Source organism: Cervus canadensis, chromosome 9, assembly GCF_019320065.1.
Source record: "Cervus canadensis isolate Bull #8, Minnesota chromosome 9, ASM1932006v1, whole genome shotgun sequence".
Classification (NCBI taxonomy): domain Eukaryota; kingdom Metazoa; phylum Chordata; class Mammalia; order Artiodactyla; family Cervidae; genus Cervus; species Cervus canadensis.
In genome coordinates, this window is record NC_057394.1 from 64,324,441 (window position 1) to 64,349,564 (window position 25,124).

Consider the following 25,124-nt stretch of genomic DNA (forward strand, 5'->3'; position numbering starts at 1 on the left):
TTTGTGCTAAGCAACTTCAGTAGTCTGACTCTCTGTGACCCTATGGACTGTAGCCCACCAGGCTCCTCTGTCCATGGGATTCTCCAGGCAAGAATACTGGAGTGAGTTGCCATGTCCTTCTCCAGGAGATCTTTCTGACTCAGGGTCATATGTGTTCAATTATATGTAAAATCTCCAGAGTAAAAAGTACCTTGTATTTTTAGAGGCTTCTTCTTACTTCACACCTCGTGATGCCCATGTCCCGGTGGTAAGGACTTCCTTCCTGTCTTGCTGAGGCACAGGCCTACTCTTGACATTAGGGAGACCCCGAGCAAGGGTCAAGGAGAGGCCCACAGACCTATTGTTTTTGGCTGTGTTTGGGCTTAGTTGCATCTTGGGCTCAGTAGTTTCGGCATGCAGGCTTAGTTGCCCCATAGCATGTGGGATCTAGTTTCCCAACCAGGGATCAAACCCGAATCCCCTGTATTACAAGGTAGATTCTTAACCACTGGACCACCAGGGAAGTCCCAGTCATTTGACTAGATGTTTCAGAGTTACAACGAAGCCAATAGACTCTTAGAGTACTCCCCTCCCCCAGTCTTAGTAAGTAAAACTTTTCATAACACCAGGCTTGAATTTAGAGCACTCAGACTCCTTGGAATTCTGAAACATGGTGGTAGAGTATCAGCTGTGACTCTAGGCTGGGCAGCCTGCCTGCTCTTTTCCTATTTCTGGCTCCATCCCAGATCTGATGTGTGTATGTGGCCACCCCAGTCGGTCCATCTAAGTTCTGTCTAAGAAAGCCTTGACCGGGCCGCCCGGCCTACCCTCACGCATGCTGGTGGCATGGGGCATCTTTGGAAAGACAGATCTGTGACAGACAAGCTCTGGATGTCCAGAGAGAGGCCTGGAAGGGAAGAGATGAGCTTCAGGGAGGAGCGTTCATTTGGAGCTGCAACTCCCTCACCCCCACAGGTCTGGACACAGCCTGGGGAGGGCCAGGTGGGACCTGCGGAACTCAGAGCTTAAAATGCCCTTTTGTCTAGTCTGAGGGTGGTTCTACAAAATTAAGGCCATTTGTCTCATCCAAGAGACAGTTCTTGTCATTCTCAAAGTCTTTCTGAGTAGTTGGGTTTTCAGCCACTGGACCACCAGGGAAGTCCCTGAAATGGATATTTATAGCATGCACTGTGGACAAGGGCTTCCCTGGTAGCTCGGTTGGTAAAGAATCTGCCTGCAATGCAGGAGACCCCAGTTCGATTCCTGGGTTGGGAAGAACCCCTGGAGAAGAGACAGGCTACCCACTCCAGCCTGCTTGGGTTTCCCTGGTGGCTCAGATGGCAAAGAATCTACTTGCGATGCAGGAGACCTGGGTTTGATCCCTGGGTTGGGACAATCCCCTGGAGGAGGGCATGACAACCCACTCTAGTATTCTTGCCTAGAGAATCCTCATGGACAGAGGAGCCTGGCGGGCTACAGTCTGTGGGGTCGCAGAGAGTTGGACACGACTTAGGGACCACACACAGCACAACAGCAGTGGATAAGGCCGAAAAATCCCTGCTCTCAAGGGGCTTACATTCTAATGAGAAGGTAGGGATACCACAGATACATAAAGAAATAAATACTTCAAATTATTTCAGGCAGACCTAAGTGCTGTGGATGATGAATCATGAGCTAGAGTTGAAGGAGGGAGTAGGGAGTGCGTTCGAGGCTCTGAAGACCTGCCAAGGGTTCCACTCCCACCAGGGCCCTCAGGCTCCTGTCCAGCGGGTCCAGCAAACCATCCTGGGTCTTTTCTGGAGCTGAACATTGCCTGCCATGACCATGATTCTACAGGGTGCTTATAGCTTCACAAGAAATTAGGACAAAATAGGTAGGCTGCCTCGAGTCCTTTTTAAAACAAAGAGGGCTAAGCAAACAAATAAAAGGATGAGGAAGGGGCTAATTCATCCCAATAATACTGTCCATCCACATTGTGATTTAAAGATCAAAAAACACTTTGCCAGATATTTTCTTGTTTGATCCTCACCTAAGCTATTGAGTTTGGTGAGGTAAGTACTGTAGTCCATCCCAAGATTTGCAGGAAGGGACAGATTAAGAAAAAAGAGGAGACCTGCTGAAGGTCAAGTTGAAGGACCAGGGATGGGCCTGTCTCTGTGCCAGGCGCCCACTCCCTCTTCCCCCACATGGTGGTGACTCACCCCTGCCTTGCTGCCCTCAACCTGCTCAGGGCTTCAGGAAGGAGCTCAGCCAGGCTTTTAATAATCAATCAAGAGTTTTCCTGAGGCATCCACACAGACTTTTGGCTAGTCTTCTCAGAAGCTGTTCTCACAAAATGCTTTCTGATTTTTCGCCCAATCAGTAGTGAGGTTTAAAAAAAAAAAGCCCTTCCATTCTCTTTTTCTGCACCAGCCAGCCTGGCAAGGCCTATTTCATTTCTGAGATTCAAATTGGAAACTGCCTTCTGTTCTCATTAGTTTGGGTTGTAGTGGTCATTACATCCTAAACAATTAATCCCTGAATGCCAATTTCTTACTAGAATTATCCTGGACTCAACAACTGGTTTTCTTAGCAGCAAGGCAGAAGCAATTATTCCTGGCTTTTGTAACTAAACATGCTGTGCTTGGCACTTTACAATGTTTTCATCATCATTGAGTTATCAACATTTATCTCTATCAGGGGAAAGGGAAGGTTGTCCAGTTTTGAAGTTCTGGCAATCACGTAGACCTGTTTACTGGTATCCGTGGGGCTCCTTTCACGGTGAGGGAGGAAGTCCCTCAGGCCCTAGGCCCTGTGTCTGAGTCGAGGATCATTTGAGAGGGAATAGAAAACCAAGGGGGAGAGGTGGTCTACCTCTAAGATCTCAGGTTACAGGGCTGTGCTCACGAGTTACCTGGGAACTCAGGGCCCAAGGCTGGTAGACAGTGTCCTTGAGCTCGTGGGGACTGTCTGCTTGGGTTCTCAGATTCTTTTCCAGGGAAGCGTCCCTTCCAAAGCTGGGCCACTTGGAGTCAACGCGGGGAGTCTGATGGGGGAGTCTGTCCCCTCTCCATTAGGACAGACAGAGCTATACCGGGACCATCAGGCAGCTCAGCCCACCCTGGATTGGGAGAGGCCTGCTTACCTACCTGTGCACTGACCCAAATTTAGCTCTTCTGGAGGGTGGCATGATGGGAGGCACTGGGGTAGCTTTGGGGCTGGGTCCTGAATTCATGCCCCTGGCTGCACCCCTCACTGCTGTGTGAATGTGGGCACACTGCTCACCCTCTCTCTGCCTCATTCCTCATCTGTTACGTAGTGATAGTTATCACCATATTTCACAGGGTTATTCTGCAGATTAGTCTGAGTTAGTATTTGTCATTAGAACAGTATGCCTGGCTCATGGGAAATAGCTATTAAGTGTGCATTTAAAAACAAAAAGGAATTTTCCTTTAACATCTAAAGGAGATTTTTAATATTCTTTTGTCCCCTTTAGATAGAATATAAAGACAGACAGCCTAAACCACAAAGCCCACTGGTTTCATTTGAATACACCAACAAACCAAGCCTAAACAAATGTTCTGGTTTTTTTCCAGTTGGAGTGTAATCACTTTACAAAGGTGTATTAGTTTCTGCTGTACAATGACATGAATCAGTGGTATGTGTACAGATAGCCCCTCCCTCACGGACTTCCCTCCCCCATCCCCCATCTGGGTCGTCACAGAACACTGCGCTGAGCTTCCGGCACTGTAGCAGGTTCCCACTAGCTGTTTACACGCGGCATGGGTGTATGCCAACGCTGCTCTCCCTTTCCATCCCACCCTCCCCTTCCCTGCCATGTCCACATGTCTCTTCTCTGCATCTACATCCCTATTCCTGCCCTGCAAACAGGTTCATCTGTACCATTTTTTTCCTAGATTCCACATATATGCGTTAATACACGGTATTTCTTTTTCTTTTCCTAACTTACTTCACTCCGTACGACAGACTCTAGGTCCATCCACACCTCTACAACTAACCCAATTTCATTGCTTTTTATGGTTGACTAATATATCAGTGAGGTGGGTGAGGCAGGTTTGATTCTCCCTGGGGAGAGGTGGCATGGGCTGCTTCCTGCTGCTGTGTGTCCCTGACACCAGCCAGTTGCCTGGAATTTTGCTGGTTGTCTCTTTGCCTGCCTGCATATAGCCACGTGACCTCAAAGAGCAAGAAAAAATTGCATTTGTCATCTTTCCTTTTTAATTGGTTAGTAGAAAATGTGCAGACCTCTGCTGTTCCAAGGGTCTTCCCAGTTGGCACAGTGGTAAAGAATCTGCCTGCCAATGCAGGAGATGCAAGAGATGCAGGTTTGATCCCTGTGTCAGGAAGATCCCCTGGAGAAGGGCATGGCAACCCACTCCAGTATTCTTGCCTGGAAAATCCCATGGACAGAGGAGCCTGGTGGGCTACAGTTTGTGGGATCACAAAGAGTCAGACACGACTGAGCATACACACACACACAGACACACACACACACTGCTGTCCCAGTGCCTGCTTCAGGAACAGAGGAACAGCAGATTCTAATTCCCCCTGGACCGCCCAGGCGTCCTGATGTTGCGAAGCTTCACATCTGTGTGGAGCTGTGCCCCTTGCCCTCCTAATAGTGGCTCTGCCCCTGGTCTTCCCACTTCAGTGTGGAAAAAACATCCTCCCAGCATTCCCTGTTCTGTACCCACAAACCTTTGGGAGCTCTCAGGTGTCAGAGAACCCATCGTAATAATTCTACATCCAGATAACAAAATGAGACACGGAGAATGTGAAGGACTCATCTGTTGATTTTGGATAAATTCACTGAGTCATTCCCATCTTGAAAATTTCTGCCTTCCCTCTAGGACAAGTCTCTGCCTTTCATAATCTCAAGCTCTTTCTCAATCTTAGAGAGTTCCCTCTAACCTATTATTCAAATATGAACTATTTCCATGTTAAACACATAGAAAAATATGAAAAGAGGAAGGAAAGAAGGCAAAAGAAATCAGCCTCCAAGAGGACACTTCTATGTGTTAGGCACTGATCTAGGTGCTCTTGCATGTTTTTGACACATTTAATCCTCCACCAGCTTCACATTGTTTGTCTTCTTATGGTCAAGAAAAATGAAGCTTAGAGAGGTTAAGTCACTTGCCTAGGGTCATGTAGGTATGAATACTGGAACTAAATTTGAAGCCATATCTGAGTCCAAAGGCCATGATCTTTCCAGCACACTGAGAGGTGTTTAAGACACATCGGTAGAATTTCACTTTTCTACTAAATTTCTGTCACTCATGGTGAATGGGTTAAGCTTGTACAGTTAACTAATCTCATCCTCCATGTTACTTCCGTTTTATTCACCTGTTCACGCCACCATTTGGCTTAAACTGTCTCAAACCCCTTGGAAAAGAGGCCACGTGTGGATAAGGTCAGCGGTACAGAGCCGTCTCTGCACACTAGGGTCACCCAGCAGGAAGGCACCGAGCAAGTGTCCCCTCTCACCTGCCAGATGGAGACGCCGAGGTTAAGTGACTCGCTCAAGACCCCATGGGCGCAGCCTCTCGGCTCTGAGGAAGCCTCCTCAGCCGAGTATTTTCAGGAGCCCTGGTGAATGCCTGGGAGCGCGCCTTTCCACTCTCATTTCTCGTGGGTTCTTGGAGAGCCTCGGGTGTCTGGCACTGGCTTCGGCAGGCACACCGAGAAGGGTCCAACTGGCATTTCTTTGATTAACATAAGCAGATGTAGCCCTTGGGCTTCATGAGGCAGCTTCTGGCTTTTTTGGTCTTTTATTATTTATTTGTTTGTTTTAACTGAAGTGTAGTTGATTTATAGTATTGTGTTAGCTTCAGATGTACAGCAAAGTGATTCCGTTACACACACACACACACACACACACACACACACATATATATATATATATATACTTCTTCAAATTCTTTTTCCATTATAGCTTATTACAAGGTAATGCATATAGTTCCCTGTGCTTGTTCTTTATCTATTTTATATACAGTAGTGTGTATATGCTAATCCCATGCGTGCTTGTGTGCTAAGTTGATTCAATCATGATTGACTCTTTGAGACCCCCATGGACTGTAGCCCGCCAGGCTTCTCTATCCATGAGGATTCTCCAGGTAAGAATCCTGGGGGGAGCTGCCATGCCCTCCTCCAGGGGATCTTCCCGACCCAGGGATCCAGTCTGTGTCTCTTATGTCTCCTGCTTTGGCAGGCAGGTTCTTTACCACTGGTGCTGCCTGGGAAGCCCTGTTAAGCCCATACTCCTAATTTATCCCTACCTGTCTCCTTTCCCCTTTGGTTACCATAAATTTGCTTGTTTTCTGTGTCTGAGTCTGTTGCCATTTTGTAAATACATTTGTTTGTATTACTTTTTACATTCCACATTCAGTTCAGTTCAGTCGTTCAGTAGTGTCTAACTCTTTGCGACCCCATGGACTGTAGCACACCAGGCCTCCCTGTCCATTGCCAACTCCCAGAGTTTACCCAAACTCATGTCCATTGAGTTGGTGATGCCATCCAACCATCTCATCCTCTGTCGTCCCCTTGTCCTCCTGCCCTCAATCTTTCCCAGCATCAGGGTCTTCTCAAATGCCTCGGTTCTTCACATCAGATGGCCAAAGTATTGGAGTTTCAGCTTCAGCATCAGTCCTTCCAGTGAATATTCAGGACTGATTTCCTTTAGGATGGACTAGTTGGATCTCCTTGCAGTCCAAGGGACTCTCAAGAGTCTTCTCCAACACCACAGTTCAAAAGCATCAGTTCTTCGGAGCTCAGCTTTCTTTATAGTCCAACTCCCACTTCCATACATGACTACTGGAAAAGCCATAGCTTAGTTGGCAAAGCCATAGCTTTGTTGGCAAAATAATGTCTCTGTTTTTTAATATGCTGTCTAGGTTGGTCATAACTTTTCTTCCAAGGAGAAAGCATCTTTTAATTTCATGGCTGCAGTCACCATCTTCAGTGATTTTGGAGCCCCCCAAAATAAACTCTGTCACTGTTTCCATTGTTTCCCCATCTATTTGCCATGAAGTGATGGGACCAGATGCCATGATCTTAGTTTTCTGAATGTTGAGTTTTAAGCCAAGTTTTCACTGTCCTCTCACTTTCATCAAGAGGCTCTTTCGTTCTTCTTCACTTTCTGCCATAAGAGTGGTGTCCTCTGCATATCTGAGCCCAGTGTTTCTCATGATGTACTCTGCATATATGTTAAATAAGCAGGGTGACAATATACAGCCTTGACGTACTCCTTTCCCTGGAACCAGTCTGTTGTTCCATGTCCAGTTCTAATTGTTGCTTCCTGACCTCCATACAGGTTTCTCAAGAGGCAGTTCAGGTGGTCTGGTATTTCCATCTCTTTAAGAATTTTCCACAGTTTGTTGTGGTCCATACAATCAAAGGCTTTGGCATAGTCAAAAAAGCAGATGTTTTTCTGGGACTCACTTGCTTTTTCAATGATCCCAATGGATGTTGGCAATTTGATCTCTGGTTCCTCTGCCTTTTCTAAATCCAGCTTGAACACCTGGAAGTTCATGGTTCACATATTGTTAAAGCCTGGCTTGGAGAATTTTGAGCCTTACTTTATTAGCGTGTGAGATGAGTGCAATTGTGTGGTAGTTTGAGCATTCTTTGGCATTGCTTTTCTTTGGGAATGAAAGAAATGGGATGAAAACTGACCTTTTCCAATCCTGTGGCCACTGCTGAGTTTTCCAAATTTGCTGGCGTATTGAGTGCAGCACTTTCACAGCATCATCTTTTAGAATTTGAAAGAGCTCAACTGGAATTCCATCTATCACCTCCACTAGCTTTGTTCATAGTGAAATCAAGCCCACTTGATTTCGCATTCCAGAATGTCTGGCTCTAGGTTGGTGATCACACCTTCATGATTATCTGGGTCATGAAGATCTTTTTTGTACAGTTATTCTGTGTATTCTTGCCACTTCTTTTTAATATCTTCTGCTTCTGTTAGGTCCCTACCATTTCTGTCCTTTATTGAGCCCATCTTTGCATGAAATGTTCCTTTGGTATCTCGAATTTTCATGAAGAGATCTCTAGTCTTTCCCATCCTATTGTTTTCCTCTCTTTTTTTGCGTTGATCGCTGAGGAAGGGTTTCTTATCTCTCCTTGCTGTTCTCTGGAACTCTGCATTCTCCTTTGCTTTTCACTTCTCTTCTTTTCACAGCTATTTGTAAGGCCTCCTCAGACAACCATTTTGCCTTTTTGCATTTCTTTTCCATGGGGATGGTCTTGATCCCTGTCTCCTGTACAATGTCACGAACCTCCGTCCATAGTTCATCAGGCATTCTGTCTATCAGATCTAGTCCCTTCAATCTATTTCTCACTTCCACTGTATAATCATAAGGGATTTGATTTAGGTCATCCCTGAATGGTCTAGTGGTTTTCCCTACTTTCTTCAATTTAAGTCTGAATTTGGCAATAAGGAGTTCATGATCTGAGCCACAGTCAGCTCCCGGTCTTGTTTTTGCTGACTGTATAGAACTTCTCCATCTTTGGTTGCAAAAATATAATCAGATTTCGGTGTTGACCATCTGGTGATGTCCATGTGTAGAGTCTTCTCTTGTTTTGTTGGAAGAGGGTGTTTGCTAGACTCCACATATAAATGATATCATATAATAGTAATATTTGTCTTTGTCTGACTTGGCATTCAGTATGATCACCTCTAGGTCTATCCATGTTGCTGTAAATGGTAATATCTCTTTGTTTTTTAATGGCTGAGTAATATTCCCTTGCCTATATATACCACATCTACTTTATCCACCCATCTGTTGATGGACACTTAGGTTGCTTACATGTCTTAGATACTGTAAACAGTGCTTCTTTGAATATTGGGGTGAGTATATCTTTTCAAATTAGAGCTTTTGTCTTTTCCAGATACTATATATTCAGGAGTGGGATTGCTGGATTCTATGGTAGTTCTAGTTTTAGTTTTTTAAGGAGCTTTCATCCTATTTTCTACAGTAGTTTTACCAATTTACATTCATACCAACAGTGTAAGAGAGTTCCCTTTTCTCCACACCCTCTCTGGCATTTATTGATCTAGACTTTTCCATGATAGCCATTCTGACTGGTGTGACTTCGTACCTCATGGTAGTTTTGATTTCCATTTCTCTAATAACTAGCATTGTGGACCATCTTTTTATCTGCCTCTTGGCCGTCTGTATGTCTTCTTTGGAAAAATGTCTATGTAGGTCATCTGCCTATTTTTTGATTGGGTTGTTTGTTTTTTTGATACAGTTGTATGAACTGTTTATATATTTTAGAAATGAAGCCCTTGTCAGTTGCATTGTTTGCAGATATTTTCTCCCCATCCATGAGTTGTCTTTTTGTTGTGTGGATGGTTTCCTTTGCCATGCAAAAGCTTTTAAGTTTGATTAGGTCCCATTTGTGTATTTTTGCTTTTACTTCTTTTGCCTTGAGAGATTTATGTAAGAAAATATTGATACAATTTATGTCAGAGAAAGCTTTGACTGTGTTTTAGGACTTTTAAGATGTCATGGCTTAAATGTAAGCCACTTTGAGTTTATTTGTGTGTATAGTATGTGGGTGTATTCTAACTTCATTGAGCTACATGAGGTTGTCTAGCTTTCCCAGCATCACTTGGTGAAGAGACTGTGTTTTTTTTTGGCTCCACTGTGCAGCTTGTGGGATCTTAGTTCTCCGACCAGGGATCAAAGCTGTGCCCTGAAGTGGAAGCACAGAGTCTTAACTACTGGACCAGCAGGGGAAGTCCTGAAGAGAGCTGACTTTTCAGTGGGGCAGCTTCTTCATGTGCTCATCAGCCCTCCTGCTTCCGGGCGTGGGGGTGGGGGTGTGCAGGGCTGGGGGCAGCAGAGGTCCTGCAGGGCCAGGCCCCTGCCCCTCTGGTCCTCCAGGTGAGGTGGTCAGCCCGAGGGCCACAGAGACGAGTAGGCATCACGGGGGCTGGGAATGGCAGTGATGGCACATGGCTCAAGCCGGAGGCACTTTCCTCCCAGAATTCCTTTAGCTCCTTCATGTCCGCGTCCCCCGTGAGCCCTCTGCAGCCTCTGTGAGTTTCCCCAGATGTCAGGGCTGCTGCTTGAGGTGACTCTGGGGTTGACCACCTTGGTGACCTCCGGCCACGGTGCCTGGCTGAGCGTTTTCCTCGGAAGTCAGTATAGACGCTGCCCTGCACGGCTCCAGCTCGTATACTGGGAGCAAAGACCTTAAGCATCATTCCGCTCTTCTGCCATAAGCCCACCTCTAACCCGGATGCCTCCCTCAACTCAGTGCTTCTCACGGCAGCTTTGGAAAGAAGAAACGTCTGAAGAGCATTAGGAGAAGGGCTGATCAGAAGTCAAGGTAGAGGCTGAGTTAAATTAGGTAGAAAATGGTCATTAAAAGTTCGCTCCTCTTTGATTTGAGTTTAAAAAAATAAATTTGATAATAAAGTATGGCTGCTAATGGGAAGGGAAATTTCAAAGTTCCGTGGATCTCTGAGAGAGCAGGTGTGACAGGGTAAGAGCTTCATTCTCTTGAAGTATGTTTTTGATTTTGAATAAAAAGATTTCTTTCTTTTCTTCTCAGAGAAAAAGTGCCCTGTTTAATGATATCCGAGTGCTTAGAGAGCGTTTGCATTCTGACATGGTCGACTAGTTCCCACTGTCATTGAGAAGCAAGTGAGGTTTTGACAAGACAATCCCGTGGCCCAGATTTTGGGGTCAGTGCTACGGCTCAGTGGTAAAGGACGCTGCCTGCCAAGGCAGGAGATGTAAGAGACACGGGTTCAATCCCTGTGTCGGAGAAGATCCCCTGGAGAAGGAAATGGCAATCGACTCCAGTATTCTTGCCTGGAGAATCCCATGGACAGAGGAGCCTGGTGGGCTATAGTCTATGGGATTGCAGAGTCGGACACGACTTAGTGACTGCACACACAAACACACACACATAACAAAGAAGGCATAGTCATTATTTTGTGAGGCTCAAATTGCTATCCTGGCTTGTCTGACCTAATACAAAACAGTCCACAGGGTCGCAAAGAGTCAGACATGACTGAGCCATTAAGCATGCATGCTAGTTTCAGACACTCTATCCTCCTCCAACCATGTAATCCACTTGAAAAAATGATCATGGGACATGAACTTCCTTTTTTGCAGGTGATTTTGAGTCAAACACTTAGGTAAAGTTGTTGCCAAGACTTCCTTCAAGTATTTTGTACAAATCGTAATTTGTAAAAGTATGTGTATGTTTATTACTTATTTGGCTGCGTGGAGTCTTAGCTGCAGTGCTGGACCTTCACTGTGACATGCGGGATCCTTTGAGGCAGCGCATGGACTCTCTAGTTGTGGCGCTCGGGCTTCAGTATTGAAGGTGCTGGGGCTTAGTTGTTCCTCGGCCTGTGGGATCTTAGTTTCCTGACCAGGGATCGAACCTGCATCTCCTACATTGGAAGGCAGATTCTTAACCACTGGACCACCAGGGAAGTCCCCCAAAGTCACAGTTGTTATCAAGCCTGATTTGGAAAGCTAGGCTCTTTGTAGAAGCTTCCAAGTAGGTGGTCTGTGACAGAGTGGGAGAGACAGCTTAACACAGAGGTGAAAAGCACCAATTAAACTCTACCACTCATTGGATGCACCCTTGGACAAGTTACTTAATTTCTCTGTACCTCAGCTTCCCCCCATGTGATTTGGAGATAGACTGTTGGCATTGTTCTGAGAACTTTTAAAAAGGCAATTTGGGTAAATCACTTAGCATGGCACTTGGCACTTAGGAAATGCTCAATAAATATATGTTAATTAGGAAACATATACACATACATGGACTTCCCTGTGGCTCAGACAGTAGAGAATCTGCCTGCAATGCCGGAGACCTGGGTTTGATCCCTGGGGTTGGGAAGATGCTCTGGAGAAGGGAATGGCAACCCACTGCAGTATTCTTGCCTGGAGAATTCCATGGACAGAGGATCCTGGCAGGCTATAGTCCATGGGCTTGCAAAGAGTAGGACATGACTGAGCAACTCACACTTCTACTACACACATACGTAGTTTTAACTTGGGTTCCCCAAAGAAGAGCCTGAAAGAAGGACTTCATACAGTGGTTTCTTTGGGAAGAGATTCCAGGAGGCAGGAGGAAGGGACTAAATCGCTGCCATTGGCCACAGGGTCCATCCCACGGGGCAGCCCAGGGAATCTTAGAGCAAGCCTCCCAGGATCGTCCCCCAAGAGCTGGGGCATCTGTGTGTGTTTGCTGTATGTACATACAGAGTGAATGAGCCAGGATCTCAGCTCAGTATTTTTAAATGAAACATGATACACTCAACATTAGTCTTATGGCCGGCTGTTTGTTGTGAAGTAGGAATGCTGAGGGATGACATACGAAGACATTTTTAAAAGCACAGGATTTTCTTTAAAGGAGTTCTTTTTTATAATTGTATTTATTTTTGACTGAGCTGGGTCTTCGTTGTTGTGCAGGTTTTTCTCCAGTTGCAGTGAGCGGGGCCTACTCTCTAGTTGACGTGCAAGGGCTTCTCATTGCGGTGGCTTCTCTTGTTGCAGCGCATGGACTCCGGGGCTCTTCAGCTTCAGTAGCTGCAGCGCCTGGACGCCGTCGTTGCTCCCCGGCTCTAGAGCACAGGCTCAATAGTTGTGGGGCACACGCTTAGTTGCTCCATGACGTGTCGGATCTTCCCTGATCAGGGATCAAACCCGAACCTCCTGCCTTAGCAGGCGGATTCTTTACCACTGAACCACCCACACAGGATGTTAATTTTAAATGGCTCCACTGCACAGAGTTGTGTATCATTGAGTAAGCTTTTTTCCTTTCCTCTGCTTTGATGGAATGATAATAATATACTACTTCCTAGGGAGAATTAAATGCATAGCATTTAACACAGTTCCTGGACATAGCATGCCTTCCATAAAAAGTAGCTATTTTGTGGTTGTTCTGATCCTTATTGTTATTACTGTGTGCATAACTGGGACAGCAGAAAGGCACAGCCTGTGGGTTTCAGGATATGTAGCCAACTTAGCCTAAGTCACAATATACCTGTAATTTATAGAAAGGGAACGTGAGGTTCTGAGTGGCTTTCTGCCTTGGACTTCCTGGCACATCCTTGGCGAAGTCATAGGAATTAGATCTGAGGGACCATGGCGTCTGGCTACAAAGCTGAGCAGACTAGCTGGCCCATCTTTTGTAAAATCTTGTATCGATCTGGATTTGGTTCAGTCTCTGTGGAGCCTTCCTAATGCCATGCTAACCCTCCCCAAAATGGTCTGCAGTGGCCTTTCCCCTCCATAGAGGACACTCTCCAGTCTTGTCCTGGGGGGCCCTGCCCCTTCCACAGTTCAGTCTCTTCCAGCTGGAGTTCCTGGTACCGCCTGGAGACAGCCCTGCAGCACACAGCTCCCTCCTAATCACAGGTTTGTGATAAAAAATACATTAAAGGACCAAGAAATGATTAAGAGATACAGCGGCTTGCAAGTAAAACTGACATTTCCAGTTAGACCACAATTCTAAATGATCCATAGGGACCCTATTCTTCTGCTAAAAACATTAGGCTGATCACAGATTGGTTTCTGACAGTGCTTTCATCCTGGGCCCCAGGTCAAGATGAAAAGGTCACCTTTTGTAGCAGAACTTGACCCACCCTGCTATCTGAAAGTCTGGGGTTATGGCTTTGTGGCTTGGACGATTTCACTTCCAGCCTCACCCCAGTCTTTGCTATGTATTTGTGCCAGCAGTAGACATGCGAGGAACATTGCCTTTTTAATGCCCCACGTTTACCTGGCTAGTTGTTACCTTGGCGAGGTCCTAAGGACAAGGACCCCCTGGGAAGATGCCCAGCATGTGTGGCTTGTATTAGAGAGGCAGCATCTTTATCCAACGCCCCAGCCCCCAGCAGTGTGGTAGCATAGATAGAGCAGTGGGCCCTGCCCTGACCCTGGGCATCACCCCTTTGGGTCTCATCTGTTTGAACCAGGACCTGGGCTCTGGTTCCCTGAGCTTGAACCCGTTGTTGTTTAGTTGCTAAGTCATGTCTGACTCTTTGCGACCCCATGGATTGTAGCCCACCAGGCTCCTCTGTCCATGGAATTCTCCAGGCAAGAATACTGGAGTGGGTTGCCATTCCCTTCTCCAAGGGATCTTCCCAACCCAGGGGTCAAACCGTGTCTCCTGCATTGGCAGGCAGATTCTTTACCACTGAGCCACCTGGGAAGCCCAAGCTTGAACCTACTATGCTTCAAAATCTTGGTCAGTCAAACAGACAGGTCCTTTTACTGCTGACCCTTCCCTTTCTTTCCCCTAACATCCAGTCTGAGAAGTTTGATCACTTGTCCAAGTTGGGCAAAAGAATCTTGGTACATCTCGTGCATCAGGAACATCTCTAAGAAGCTTACTTACTAGTGATGACAGCTACCATCTGTGGAGTATATACAAGGTGCTGTACTAAGCAGTTTATCTACATTATATTTCACCTTCACGATAATCACTTTAATAGTTGAGGAAATGCAGGTTCTGGGAGGTCAAAGAGGTTACTCAAGGGAACTGACATCACTGGATCCAAACCCAGCTAGGTCTGAGTCCAAAGCCTGTGCTCCACGACCTCAACTAGAATGTTCCTCTTTTCTCTCCCATCTCTCCTGTTACCTCTTTCCTGAGGCTGGAGGTCAGTGACAGTTTGGGTGGGGAAGAAAGATCCCATTCTTTACTCCACGGTGGTGCTGGGGACCCTGTCCCCTGGGCTTTACACCCTCTGATCTTGCACTGCTATTCAGAGACCACTCACGGTCCAAAAAGGTTGGCATCTCAGAATTTCCATGGACCCTGAGTGTGTGTGTGTGTGTGTGTGTGTGTAGAAACTCAGGTGGAGTAAGGAAGAGCCCAGCCCTGTGGCCTTTCTTGGTACTTTTTATAGAGTTGCCTGATGATAGGATCCAGGAAATTCTTTCTTGGCTCAGAAATGCCATAGCCTCTCTCTCCCTTGACTTCAGGGGATACAGGTGGCTCCGTGATAAATCAGCCTGCCAGTGGTGGCTCAGTGGTGGCTGGTGGTTCAGCCTGCCAATGCAGGAGACTCAGGTTCCACCCCTGGGTCAGGAGGATCCCCTGGAGGAGGAAATGGCAACCCACTCCAGTATCCTTGCCTGGAGAATCCCATGGACAGAGGAGCCTGGTGGGCTACAGTCCACGGGGTCTCAAGGAGCTGGACACGACTTAGCAACTCAAGAAGAATACCAAGCTTCCATTAAGCATCACCCATCCCACCTAGCTCAGAGGGAAGGGACTTCCTCAAGGCAGAATGAGCTGCAGGCAGAGAGAAAATGAATGTCCAGTTTCCCAGGGAGCCTGCAGGTTTTGCCCGCTTACCTCTCCCCGCCCTGTTGCATCTCTCAACGGTGTCACTCAGCCTCAGACCCTCACCCCGATCAGATGTCCCTCACAGACCTGCTGGCCTTTGTGCTTACTCGGCTGCGGCTAATGAAAAGAAAGCATGCATAAGTCATGAGGACCCTTCTCCGGCGGGAAGAGAGGGGATTTTGTGGCAGGGCTCCTGGCTCTGTGGATGTTGGGCACCTGGGCACACGTGCCAGCCTCTGTCCCACTGGCATGCCCATCCTCCCCCAACCCAGCCCCTCGCCCGTTGCACTTGCAGGCTCGGAACTCAAGCAGGGCTCGGGGTTTTCTTGAAGTTAGGCAATAAGGCCAAATCTGACTTTTACATAAGGCAAGGAATTGTTCTATTCAAAACTGTCTTGAAGGCCAAGGGCAATTCACAAGTACTAAGGAACAGCAGGCCCCGAGGCCCAAAGGAAGGGAGGGGAGGTGGAGGAAAACAGAAGGTGGAGTGGTGGGGAGACTAACTCCAGCTTCCGAGGAGCGGCTTTTAGCTTTTATCGTAATGACCCGTGTTGACAATAACTGCTGCTATTTGCCGACTCTCTCCTCCATGGCAGACGTTTTCCTTCTGTGAGCTCATTTACTCCTTGCAGCCCCATCCAAGGTGGGCGTTCTTTTCTGCTTTTTATAGAGAAGGAAATGAAGCCTCTGAGAGGCGAAGTCATTTGTTCAAAGTCACCCATCGGCCAATGGAACAGTCTGGATTTGAGCTCAGCTCTTTCTGCCCCAGAGCCTGTGTGTTTTCCCTACACCCACTGCTTCACCCCTGTATTGATCTGGTGGATTTACAAACTATGTGCTAAGGGCAAGATCTACTGCTCTATGATTCTGACAGTGTATCTCTTTATCATTTGATTTTTAAAATATGATGTGCAGGCATCCACGTAGATTATATTATAAGAATTTGAAACAGGAAAGAAAATTTATGGAAGGGGTAGGGGAATAAGGGAGGATGGTGATAAAGAGGGCTTCCCCAGGTGGTGCTAGTGATAAAGAACCTGCCTGCCGATGCAGGAAACATAATGAGATGTGGGTTCGATCCCTGGCTCAGGAAGATCTTCTGGAGAAGGGAATGGCAATCCACTCCAGTATTCTTACCTGGAGAATCTTATGGACAGAGGAGCCTGGTGGGCTGCAGTCCATGGGGTCACAGAGAGTCAAACACAAATGAATTGACTTAGCACTCTGTAAGGTGATGAAGAGGGCCTGATTTGCTAAGGAAATGTGGGTCTGATAAAGGGGAGATGATAGGGTGTATGGTGCAGCCCATGGGGTCACACTGGCTGATCTAGGGCTGATGGGGTGTAGGAAGGGGTTCCCCACAATTTCCTGCTTCCACAGCATGCACTCAAGCAAGGGATGTTTAGTTTGGACTAACTGGAAGACAGCCTGGGGCGGCTGGGGATCTGGGTCTGACCTTTGGAGACCTAACTTCCGGTTCCAATTCTGTCACAAAATAGATTGAATCTGCAAGAGGGAAGTAATGGGTTGAAAAAAGATATTCACATCTTAGTGCCTGGAACTTCTGAATTACCTTAAAGAGCAACAGAGAGAATATTATACGACCAATGGTGTGATTAGCCTTGCCTTGTGGCTCAGATGGCAAAGAATCCACCTGCAATATAGCAGACCCAGGTTTGATCCCTGGGTCAGGAGAGATTCCCTGAAGAAGGGAATGGCAACCCATTCCAGTATTCTTGCCTGGGGAATTCCATGGACAGAGGAGCATGGCAGGCTACAGTCCATGGGGTCGCAAAGAGTTGGACACGACTGAGGGATTAAAGCTTTCGAAGTGTGATTAAATTAAGGATGTTGCAATGAAACCTTATCCTGGATTGTCCAGGTAGGGACAATCCAGATAGGCCCTCAATATAGGCACCTGGGTCCTTATGAGATGGACACAGAGAGGAGAGAAGGAGGCCATGTGACCCCAGAGGCAGGGGCAGAGAGATGAGGCCACAAGCCAAGGAACCCTCAGAAGCCAGATAAGCGAGGAACAGATTCTTCCCTGGAAACCTGGAGGGAGCCTGGCCTTGCTGGCACCTTGATTTTGGACCTACAGCCTCCTGATTTCTCTGAGAAATAGATTTCTCTGATTTTGTGCCTCCCCATTTATGGTGATTTGCTACAGCAGCTGTAGGAAATACAAGTCATTTCCCTCTCTCACCTCAGTTTCCTCGACTGTAGACTAAGACGATTCAGCCTCCCAGTTCTGACATTCTCCCCATCTTTCTCTGAGCTGGCGATCCCCATGGGAGGGTGGGGCTCCATTCTCCGGGGTGGGACCCCTCCCACGTGACACCTTGTGTCTAAACAGGCCAGCTTTCCCCTCTGGGGAGCACAGCTGGTTGAGTCCAGATGACTTTTTTGTCATTGCTTAGCCGCCAAGTCGTGTCCGACTCTTTGCGACCCCAAGGACTGCAGCACGCCAGGCCTCCCAGTCCCTCACCATCTCTGGGAGTTTTGCCCAAGTTCATGTCCATTGAATATCAGTGTTGCCATCCAACCACCTGATCATCTGTGACTTTGCCAAGAGTCAAATACCACTCCAAGACAGTTCATTTTTTTCTTATTGTTAATTGCTAGAAAAATATTCTGCCTTACCCCAGGGAAGCCATCCAAATAATTCTGACCTCTCTGTGGATTTCAAAGAATGTGTTCAGTCCCTGTTTTCTCCTTGCTTCCAAGCAGTCCCTGCCGCTTGAGGGAGCCACAAAATTTGCTGTGGGGGGGTGGGGGGCTACCAGAGAAAGGCATGCCAAGGTCGTGGGCTTACCTCACCTCCACACCGGCTTCAGCTTCCCCTGCCCTCCCCATCACCGCACACCGCTACCCGAATGGCCGCCCGGAGCCTCCAGTTATGTGACTCGGGAGCCTCATTTACAATCACCATTAACCAGAAAAGCCGCATGACTGCTCTGTGCCTGCAGAGCCAAGTGTCACGCAGTATTCACAGAAACCGAAGGACTGCAGGCGGCGGCATGGGAAAGCCTTCAGACTGGAGCTCAGAGAGTGACTCGGGGACCAGCTTCAGTCCCCCCCTTATCCTCCTCCACTGGTCTCCCCCATCCCCCCATCCCCTCCCTACCTCCCTACCTCCCACCTCCTTACCACCCCCATCTAAGGCGCTAATAGAGCCTCCAGCCTGGACAGCAAAGGAAGATGCTGAAATGTCCAGGGGATGGGGGATGGGACTCAGAGGTGGCTGTGTCAGGAAGAGCTAGCGAGAAACCCACACGCCGCCGGCTACTAAACCATCTTGAACTGCCAGAAACTAGGCATTCAGGCTGCACACTCCAAGGCCGGCTTTACATCTCTAAAAACAACATTCAGGTCTTTAACTTCCCTTCGGCTGCCTGCCACGCTGTGTCAGTTAGTGAAAGCCCAGAGGCCAGAACGGGATTTCCAAAGGGTAGCCCCTGAACAGTCGAGGCGCTCGAGGTGAGGTTTGCCTCTGTTCTCCCTTGATGATCCCCTCCCCCCGCTCCGTGCAGCCCCTCCCCCATCCCCACCGTCACTCGGCACACATCCATCCACATGGCTTGGTCTCAGAATGAGAGGCAGGGGGATGCTCGAAGTCGTGGTACTAAAATGCCCTAATTTTAGGTTTCGTGTCTGCTAGGCTTCCCAGGTGGCGCCAGTAGTAAAGGTGTCCACCTGCTGGTGGAGGAGATGCAAGAGACTTGGGTTCGATCCCTGGGTTGGGAAGATCCCCTGGAGGAGGGCATGGCAACCCACTCCAGTGTTCTTGTCTTGAGAATCCCGTGGGCAGAGGAGCCTGGTGGGCTACAGTCCATGGGGTCACAAAGAGTCGGACACAACTGAAGCGTGTGAAGCGTGTGTGTGTGTGTGTGTTCCGGGGATTGGACCCACTGGATGGAGGCATGAATAGCCTCCCAGGAGCGGTAGGGAGGTTAGGGCCTTTTGGAAGTTTGCCAGAAAGCCTTTTGCGAGACTTGTTTCAGAAGCTGGTTTATCAAGCGCTGTGGTTACAGGAAGGAAGTCTAGCCAGCCCCGGCTCAGCGCCTGTCTGCTTGGGAAGTGCTGAGCTCCGACCCCAGAGGGGCCCTGGCAGCCACTGCAGACCCTTCCCTGGAAAGGCCGGAAGCACAGACTGGCCAGTCCACTCTTCAAAGGGCACTGCTGGAGACGGGGCAGGAGCAGAGAGGGCTGCCCGGGGCAGGGCATTGTCCAAGCAGCGTGTGTGGATGGGAGAGGAGCCAGGAGAGAAACGCTTTCTTGGTTTGAAGACAAGCGAAGGACAGCAGGGAGAACGTGGTACTAAATCAGGACATGAGCCTGCGCCCTGCTCGGTGCCAGCCTGAAGCCCCTGGGCCACATTTCAGTGACCTCCATGAGCGAGGAAGCAGACGGCAGCCAGGCAAGCTCACCAGCTCCTTGGCGGTCACTTTCCATGGGCTGGGACGGAGAACTGGGGGGCCTGATCCCTTCAAGGAGCCATCTCTACAGGCAGGGACAGACAGACAGACACAGGGCAACACAGAGTGCCATCTGCAGTCCACAGAGCCAGCTCTGCCATGGATTGTTCTTGAAGCAGGAGAACCTCTTATTTCAGGCCAGCGACTAACACCCCTTTTAAGTAGGGTGGGCTTCAGGAGTGTAATGGGTTTAACTGGGTTGTCTGCATTCCCCAGGAAGGCCTTTGCCTTCCACTTAGAAGCAAGCTTCCAGAACAAGCTTGCTTGAAGGAATCCCAGGTTACTGAGTAAGTCGCCATAATGAGATTGAGAATGAAGGTGACCTATGGAAGCATGGTAAATACACGGTTTTCTCTGCTCAGTAAGTGATTTTTGATTGTAACTCGGCACTTGCCTCAGCTCCCGAAGTACTGCTAGCATTCTCAGGAAAGCGCAGGAAAGGACAAAGTGCAAAAATGCTTCCACAAAGAAAAACACAGGCTTCCCAGTTCCTCTTGGTAGCAACACAAAACCTAGAAACTTGAAAGCAAGGTTGCAATGTCTGTGTCCTTGGTCACCACATAATGTACCGGCCTGTCATACAAAGTGCGGGGAAGCGCCGCAGATCAATCGCCGTTCTGGTTTAACACTGCCACAACTTGTTTTTTCTTTAAAAAAAGACTTTTCTTCCTATGTGGATTGCAGGTTTTTACATCCAAGGCATATTTCCGGGGCCTGTCTGTGGAAAGGAATGGTTGGAAGGAGCACTTTCTTTCGAGGTTTTATGCACTTCTTAATATTCATGATGGAGCAGCAGTGTTCCTAGAGAATAGTGCCTTTAAAAGCTCCAAAAAAAGTTCCAAGCTGTTAGCTCTCAGTTGGAGAAGCAGGTAGGACTTACCTGCTGGGCCACCTGGAGCATGGATGAGACTTTCATAGAGGCATCCTGGGCTGCAGAGGTCTGTCTGCACCTGGCCTAGCCTCTGTAAATGCTGTGTGTCCTGTCGCACGCCCTGGTAACATGAGCATCCCTCAGTTTGATTTGTTTATCTGTGAGGACACTCATCTGAGCAAAATCTCTAAGTGGCTTTTTATGGGAAATGAAAAGTCAAATGAGTATGTACATGACAAAGTGAGCCACGGAAAGTAGCCTCTCAAAGCACGTGTCTCCTATTTTTATATTACTGCTTATATGGTTTCTAAGTTGGCTGAAGGCTGTAAGTAATAACTTTTGAAATTCCTAATGGAACCCTACGAATGATGTGCAATAATATAATTTGGGGGGTGGAGGGGAGTGTTAATAAAACCCATCTACCTGGAGTATCCCTTCACAGCCTCACAGAGCCATGGAGGAGGCAGGCTAGAGATTCATGGGTTCATTTTGCAGATGAAGAAGGGAAGGCTCAGAGACACGGAGTCATTCAAGGTCACATAGCTGGTGAGCACTGATCTAAGGTCTCCAACCCTGACTCTGGACTCCTGGGTTTGGGCAGCAGGACTGCCTGTCAAAATCCAGGCTGACATCACCTAAACAAGCACAGATGATTTTCAGTCCATCCCCTACGCAGATCTTAGCAGCCTGTTCCCCCTCCACCATCAGCTGCAGCCAACGAACCATATAAATCGAAACTTTGGAAACGCTAAGTCTCATAAACAATTTGTAAAGGTTTTAAAATGCAAAGCAGGAATAAACAGAATTTCTTGCCACAGGGAGGTAACTAATGTAAAGTGACAAAATAATGGGAGTGTGAAGACGGTCTCAAAAGTAGTCATAAAACAGAATTCAGAATCATATTTTAATACACTTTGCCAAGGATGACTGGGGGTGAATTCCCATTTATAAACAGGAGCCATGAAGGGAAAAAGAAATAGGGGAATGAGGGGAAGAGAGGAGGAAGGAGGGAGAGATGGCGAGGTGGGCGGGAGGGGCGGGGGAGAGAGGCAGAGCAGTTGAGATGGTGTTCATCACAGCTTGGATACTGCAGAGAATCCCTTCCTAGGTCCAGAGCACCATAGTGGTCTCAAGGTAGTCCATCGCCCTTCCATCCAGGAAGGGCCTTGGCATATGACCCCAGGGGCTCGTGGCAGCTGTCCGTCCTGGGGACTTCCAGGAATCGTTGGGGGTGGGCGTGCGAGGAGGTACCCATTAGCACTGGCCTGCAGGGCTCCAACTGAAGAGAGTCTGAATGCCGGAGTTTATAAAGTGATGAGCAACAAGCAATAAGACCTGCCCCACAGCAGTGGTCAGAATGAAAGATCTGTGCTCGCAGAGACTGCTCCTGGGCTTAGCCGCAGACGTGCCCTTCCCCCCTCTTCGCTCAGCCTCGGGGATAATGAGAGCAACTCCCAAACGAGTCCCTCGTTTATTCTGGGACGGAGCCCGGGCGGCTGCGACTTCCACACTGGGGTGCGGGGGAGTTCAGCTGCGTCCTCGCACCGCCCCCTACCGCCCCGCCTGCCCACCTTCCCTCCGCCCCAAGCCTAGTGGCTCTCCGTTCATTCCCCCCTCGTCTTGGCGGGGGATGTGGAGCGGGCCCTCGAGCCCGTGTTGAGGCCGTCCTCTTAAAGGGCGCTGACCTAACGGCAGAGCTGTGAGGGCCGCAGCGCCTGCGGTGATTCCAGCAGTGGGGGCTCCGAGCGGGGTTCATTACGATGCTACTGAAACAATCTGCCTGCTCCAGTCCTCGATACACCCGGCGCATCCAGCTCTCAGGAAGCAAGGAAGACGAACTCCTACCGACACCCCAGCCCCGCGCCCCCCAGGCTGAGTCTGAGCACAGTGAAAACACACTTTGCAGAAAGCGCCCCCTCCCCAGCTCCCAGACCCCTGTCTGGTGCGGGGGGAGGGGTCCTGTCCCGCGACCCCCCAGCCCAGCTACTTCAGGAGCAACCAGAGGGGCTTCAGAAATCCGTGTGCTTGCCTGCCTGCCTTTCCAGCACACGGGACAGCCTGCAGTGTGGGTAACTTTTCAAACCCTCTCTCCTAAACACTTGCCCACAAATATTTGGGAGAGGGAGGGGGTCGCCCCTTGCTCCCTTCAACACCCTCACTTCTGACACCCCCCCACCCCCACCCCCGACTCCTAGGCTGACAGCGTGGGGGAAAGAAATAGACGCTGACTCTAGTCGCCCCTGCCAGGCAGGGAAACAAACCACACCGTCGCGAGAGCATCCACACACCGGGAGAAGGAGAACGGACCCAGCACCGTCTTGTGTAGCAGAGGGATGACCTTTGCCTGGAGCGCCCGGGCTCCGTGGGAGGGTCCCTGACGCCACTCCCCCGCCCCCACCCCCCCACCCCCGCCCCACCCCGGAGGAAGGACTTGAACCCTAGCCGCGGGAACATCAAACGGTAGCCAGCCACTCACCTTTAGGTTGTGCGTGGGGTTTACAACGCAGACAAGTTGCCCGGCGGCGGCGGCGGAGAACACTCGTTTAGCCTTGTTGTGCTGAAAGCGGAGGTGAATGAGATCTAACACAGCCCCAAAGCACTGGGTGAAGAAAAGCATCACAACTTTTTTGGGGGGGATGATTGGCACAGGAAGGTGGCGGAGGAAGCCGTTAAGTCCTTGGGCTCTGGAAGGCGCGCAGCCTCTGAGACGCTCGCTCCAGCCCGGCTTAGCATGCCTTCATATTCATCATCAAAATAAGACGGTTAGAATCTTGCAGCAGTGAGGCGGCCAATCAAAAGGACAGAAATGTTATCCTTGAGGTGCAGAGACAGCCAATAACAAATGCCTCCCCTACCGAAACTCCCTGATGAATTGAGCCTGGCGGAGAATGTATTATTGAACATTACCATAGATCAGCCCGTTGCATTTATCTTGTGATTACAGCCAACCATACATAATGCCGGGGAGATAGGCTGACAAAATTGATTGCTTAATGTGTCTCATTTATTAATTGACTTAATTTAACATGAGAGCCTTTCTTAATGCGCTGGCAAAAACGTGAAGCATTTAAACCGCCAAATAGTAAAACACCCCGCTCCAAAGTAGGCAGATGGATAAGGCAGATCGTGGCTCCGATTCACCAGAGCTGCTTGGGAGAAAATCAAATATTACAAGACTCCTCCGATTTCAGATAAGGATTTGGCAGCGGCAGAATCGTGCATCTTTCAATCTTGAGCTCTGACTCTCTCTGCGATTTGGATTTCAGCCCCTTGATAAATCTTACTCTCCACTCTTTATCAAACAGAAAAGCATTCCTGACAAATGCATTTGGAGTTGGAGGGGGCGAAATGTGTATGTATATCCGTAATACTGTAATTACTGAAGCCTGAAAGTATTAAAGCATAAAAGTGTACAGTGTATGCTTCTAAAAATAATGAAATCCCTGATGCATGAATGCACACACAGAGGAAAAAGCTACATGAAGAGGAGAGCGGCTTGTAAATCAGCAAAATAATTACAGATGCAGAGGGCTTTTGCTTGTCATTCATTTGCATATTGGTGGGCAGCAAATTGCTAATTAACCACTAGATTGTTGGAGACATTAAAACAGAGATTAAGAGCACACATACCACAATACCACATCGTCTGCTTGTCTCTGTGAATGCCAGCAGCGCATTTCTGTGCTGGAGCAGGCAGAGGGCATTCCAGTCCTCAGACCGCACTCCCTCTCTCGTCAGAACCGGGCGGTGGGGGTACTTAAGCCCACCTGCTTGTTCTGGAAGAAAGGCTGTGAGCAGTACATGAGGAGTCTTAGAGTTTGGGGCGGACAAGCTCCGATGACTTAGTCACTCTTTGGGGCTCACGCAGGAGAGTGGCGTGTGCTCTCCTCTTTGGCTGTTTCTCCCGTGGGAAGTCAGCCTACACCCAGCGAGCCCGGGTGAGTATCAGGCTTGGGTGTGAATTACACTCCGAGTGTGGGAGCACATTGCTTCTTCTGGAATGGCTCTCGCTCCACTACGGCTGCTGAGCTTCGGTTGTGGTGTAGGCAAAGCTTACACACAGCTGGGACAGCGACATCTGTGACGTGGTCAGGCAATGAAACCAGCTACTGATTAAAGTATAGAGAAAAAAAAATGCGCGGGTTTCCTGAAATCAGGACAAAGCCCAAGTGTTCATTTTCAGTTGAGTTTAAAATCAAACCAATGTTTTCAGAAATGAATAAGCCAAGCGCCCATTAAAATGAAAACTGTACTTCCTAAAATAATTGCACTGGCACAAAGTTAGAAGATGACAACATTCGAACGGATTAGAACCTCATCAAAGTGATACTTTTATAGGATATGAGTCCCTGGACCAGCGTGTTCTTTATGTGCTCAGTTGCTTCAGCCATGTCTGACTCTTTGCGACTCCATGGACCGTAGCCTGCCAGACTCCTCTGTCCCTGGGATTTTCCCGGCAAGAGTAC

At 48.5% G+C, this 25,124-nt stretch overlaps 1 protein-coding gene across 1 annotated transcript in view; it reads right to left on the reverse strand.

Annotated features, from left to right (window-relative positions):
• Positions 1-23,394, reverse strand: part of SIAH3 (siah E3 ubiquitin protein ligase family member 3) — a 70,563-nt gene extending 47,169 nt beyond the window's left edge. Inside the window, exon 1 of the mRNA XM_043478276.1 lies at positions 23,135-23,394. Within this exon, the coding sequence (XP_043334211.1) occupies positions 23,135-23,275 (141 nt within the window). The 5' untranslated portion in view covers positions 23,276-23,394. The remainder of the gene's footprint in view (positions 1-23,134) is intronic.
• Positions 23,395-25,124: the final 1,730 nt, after the last annotated feature.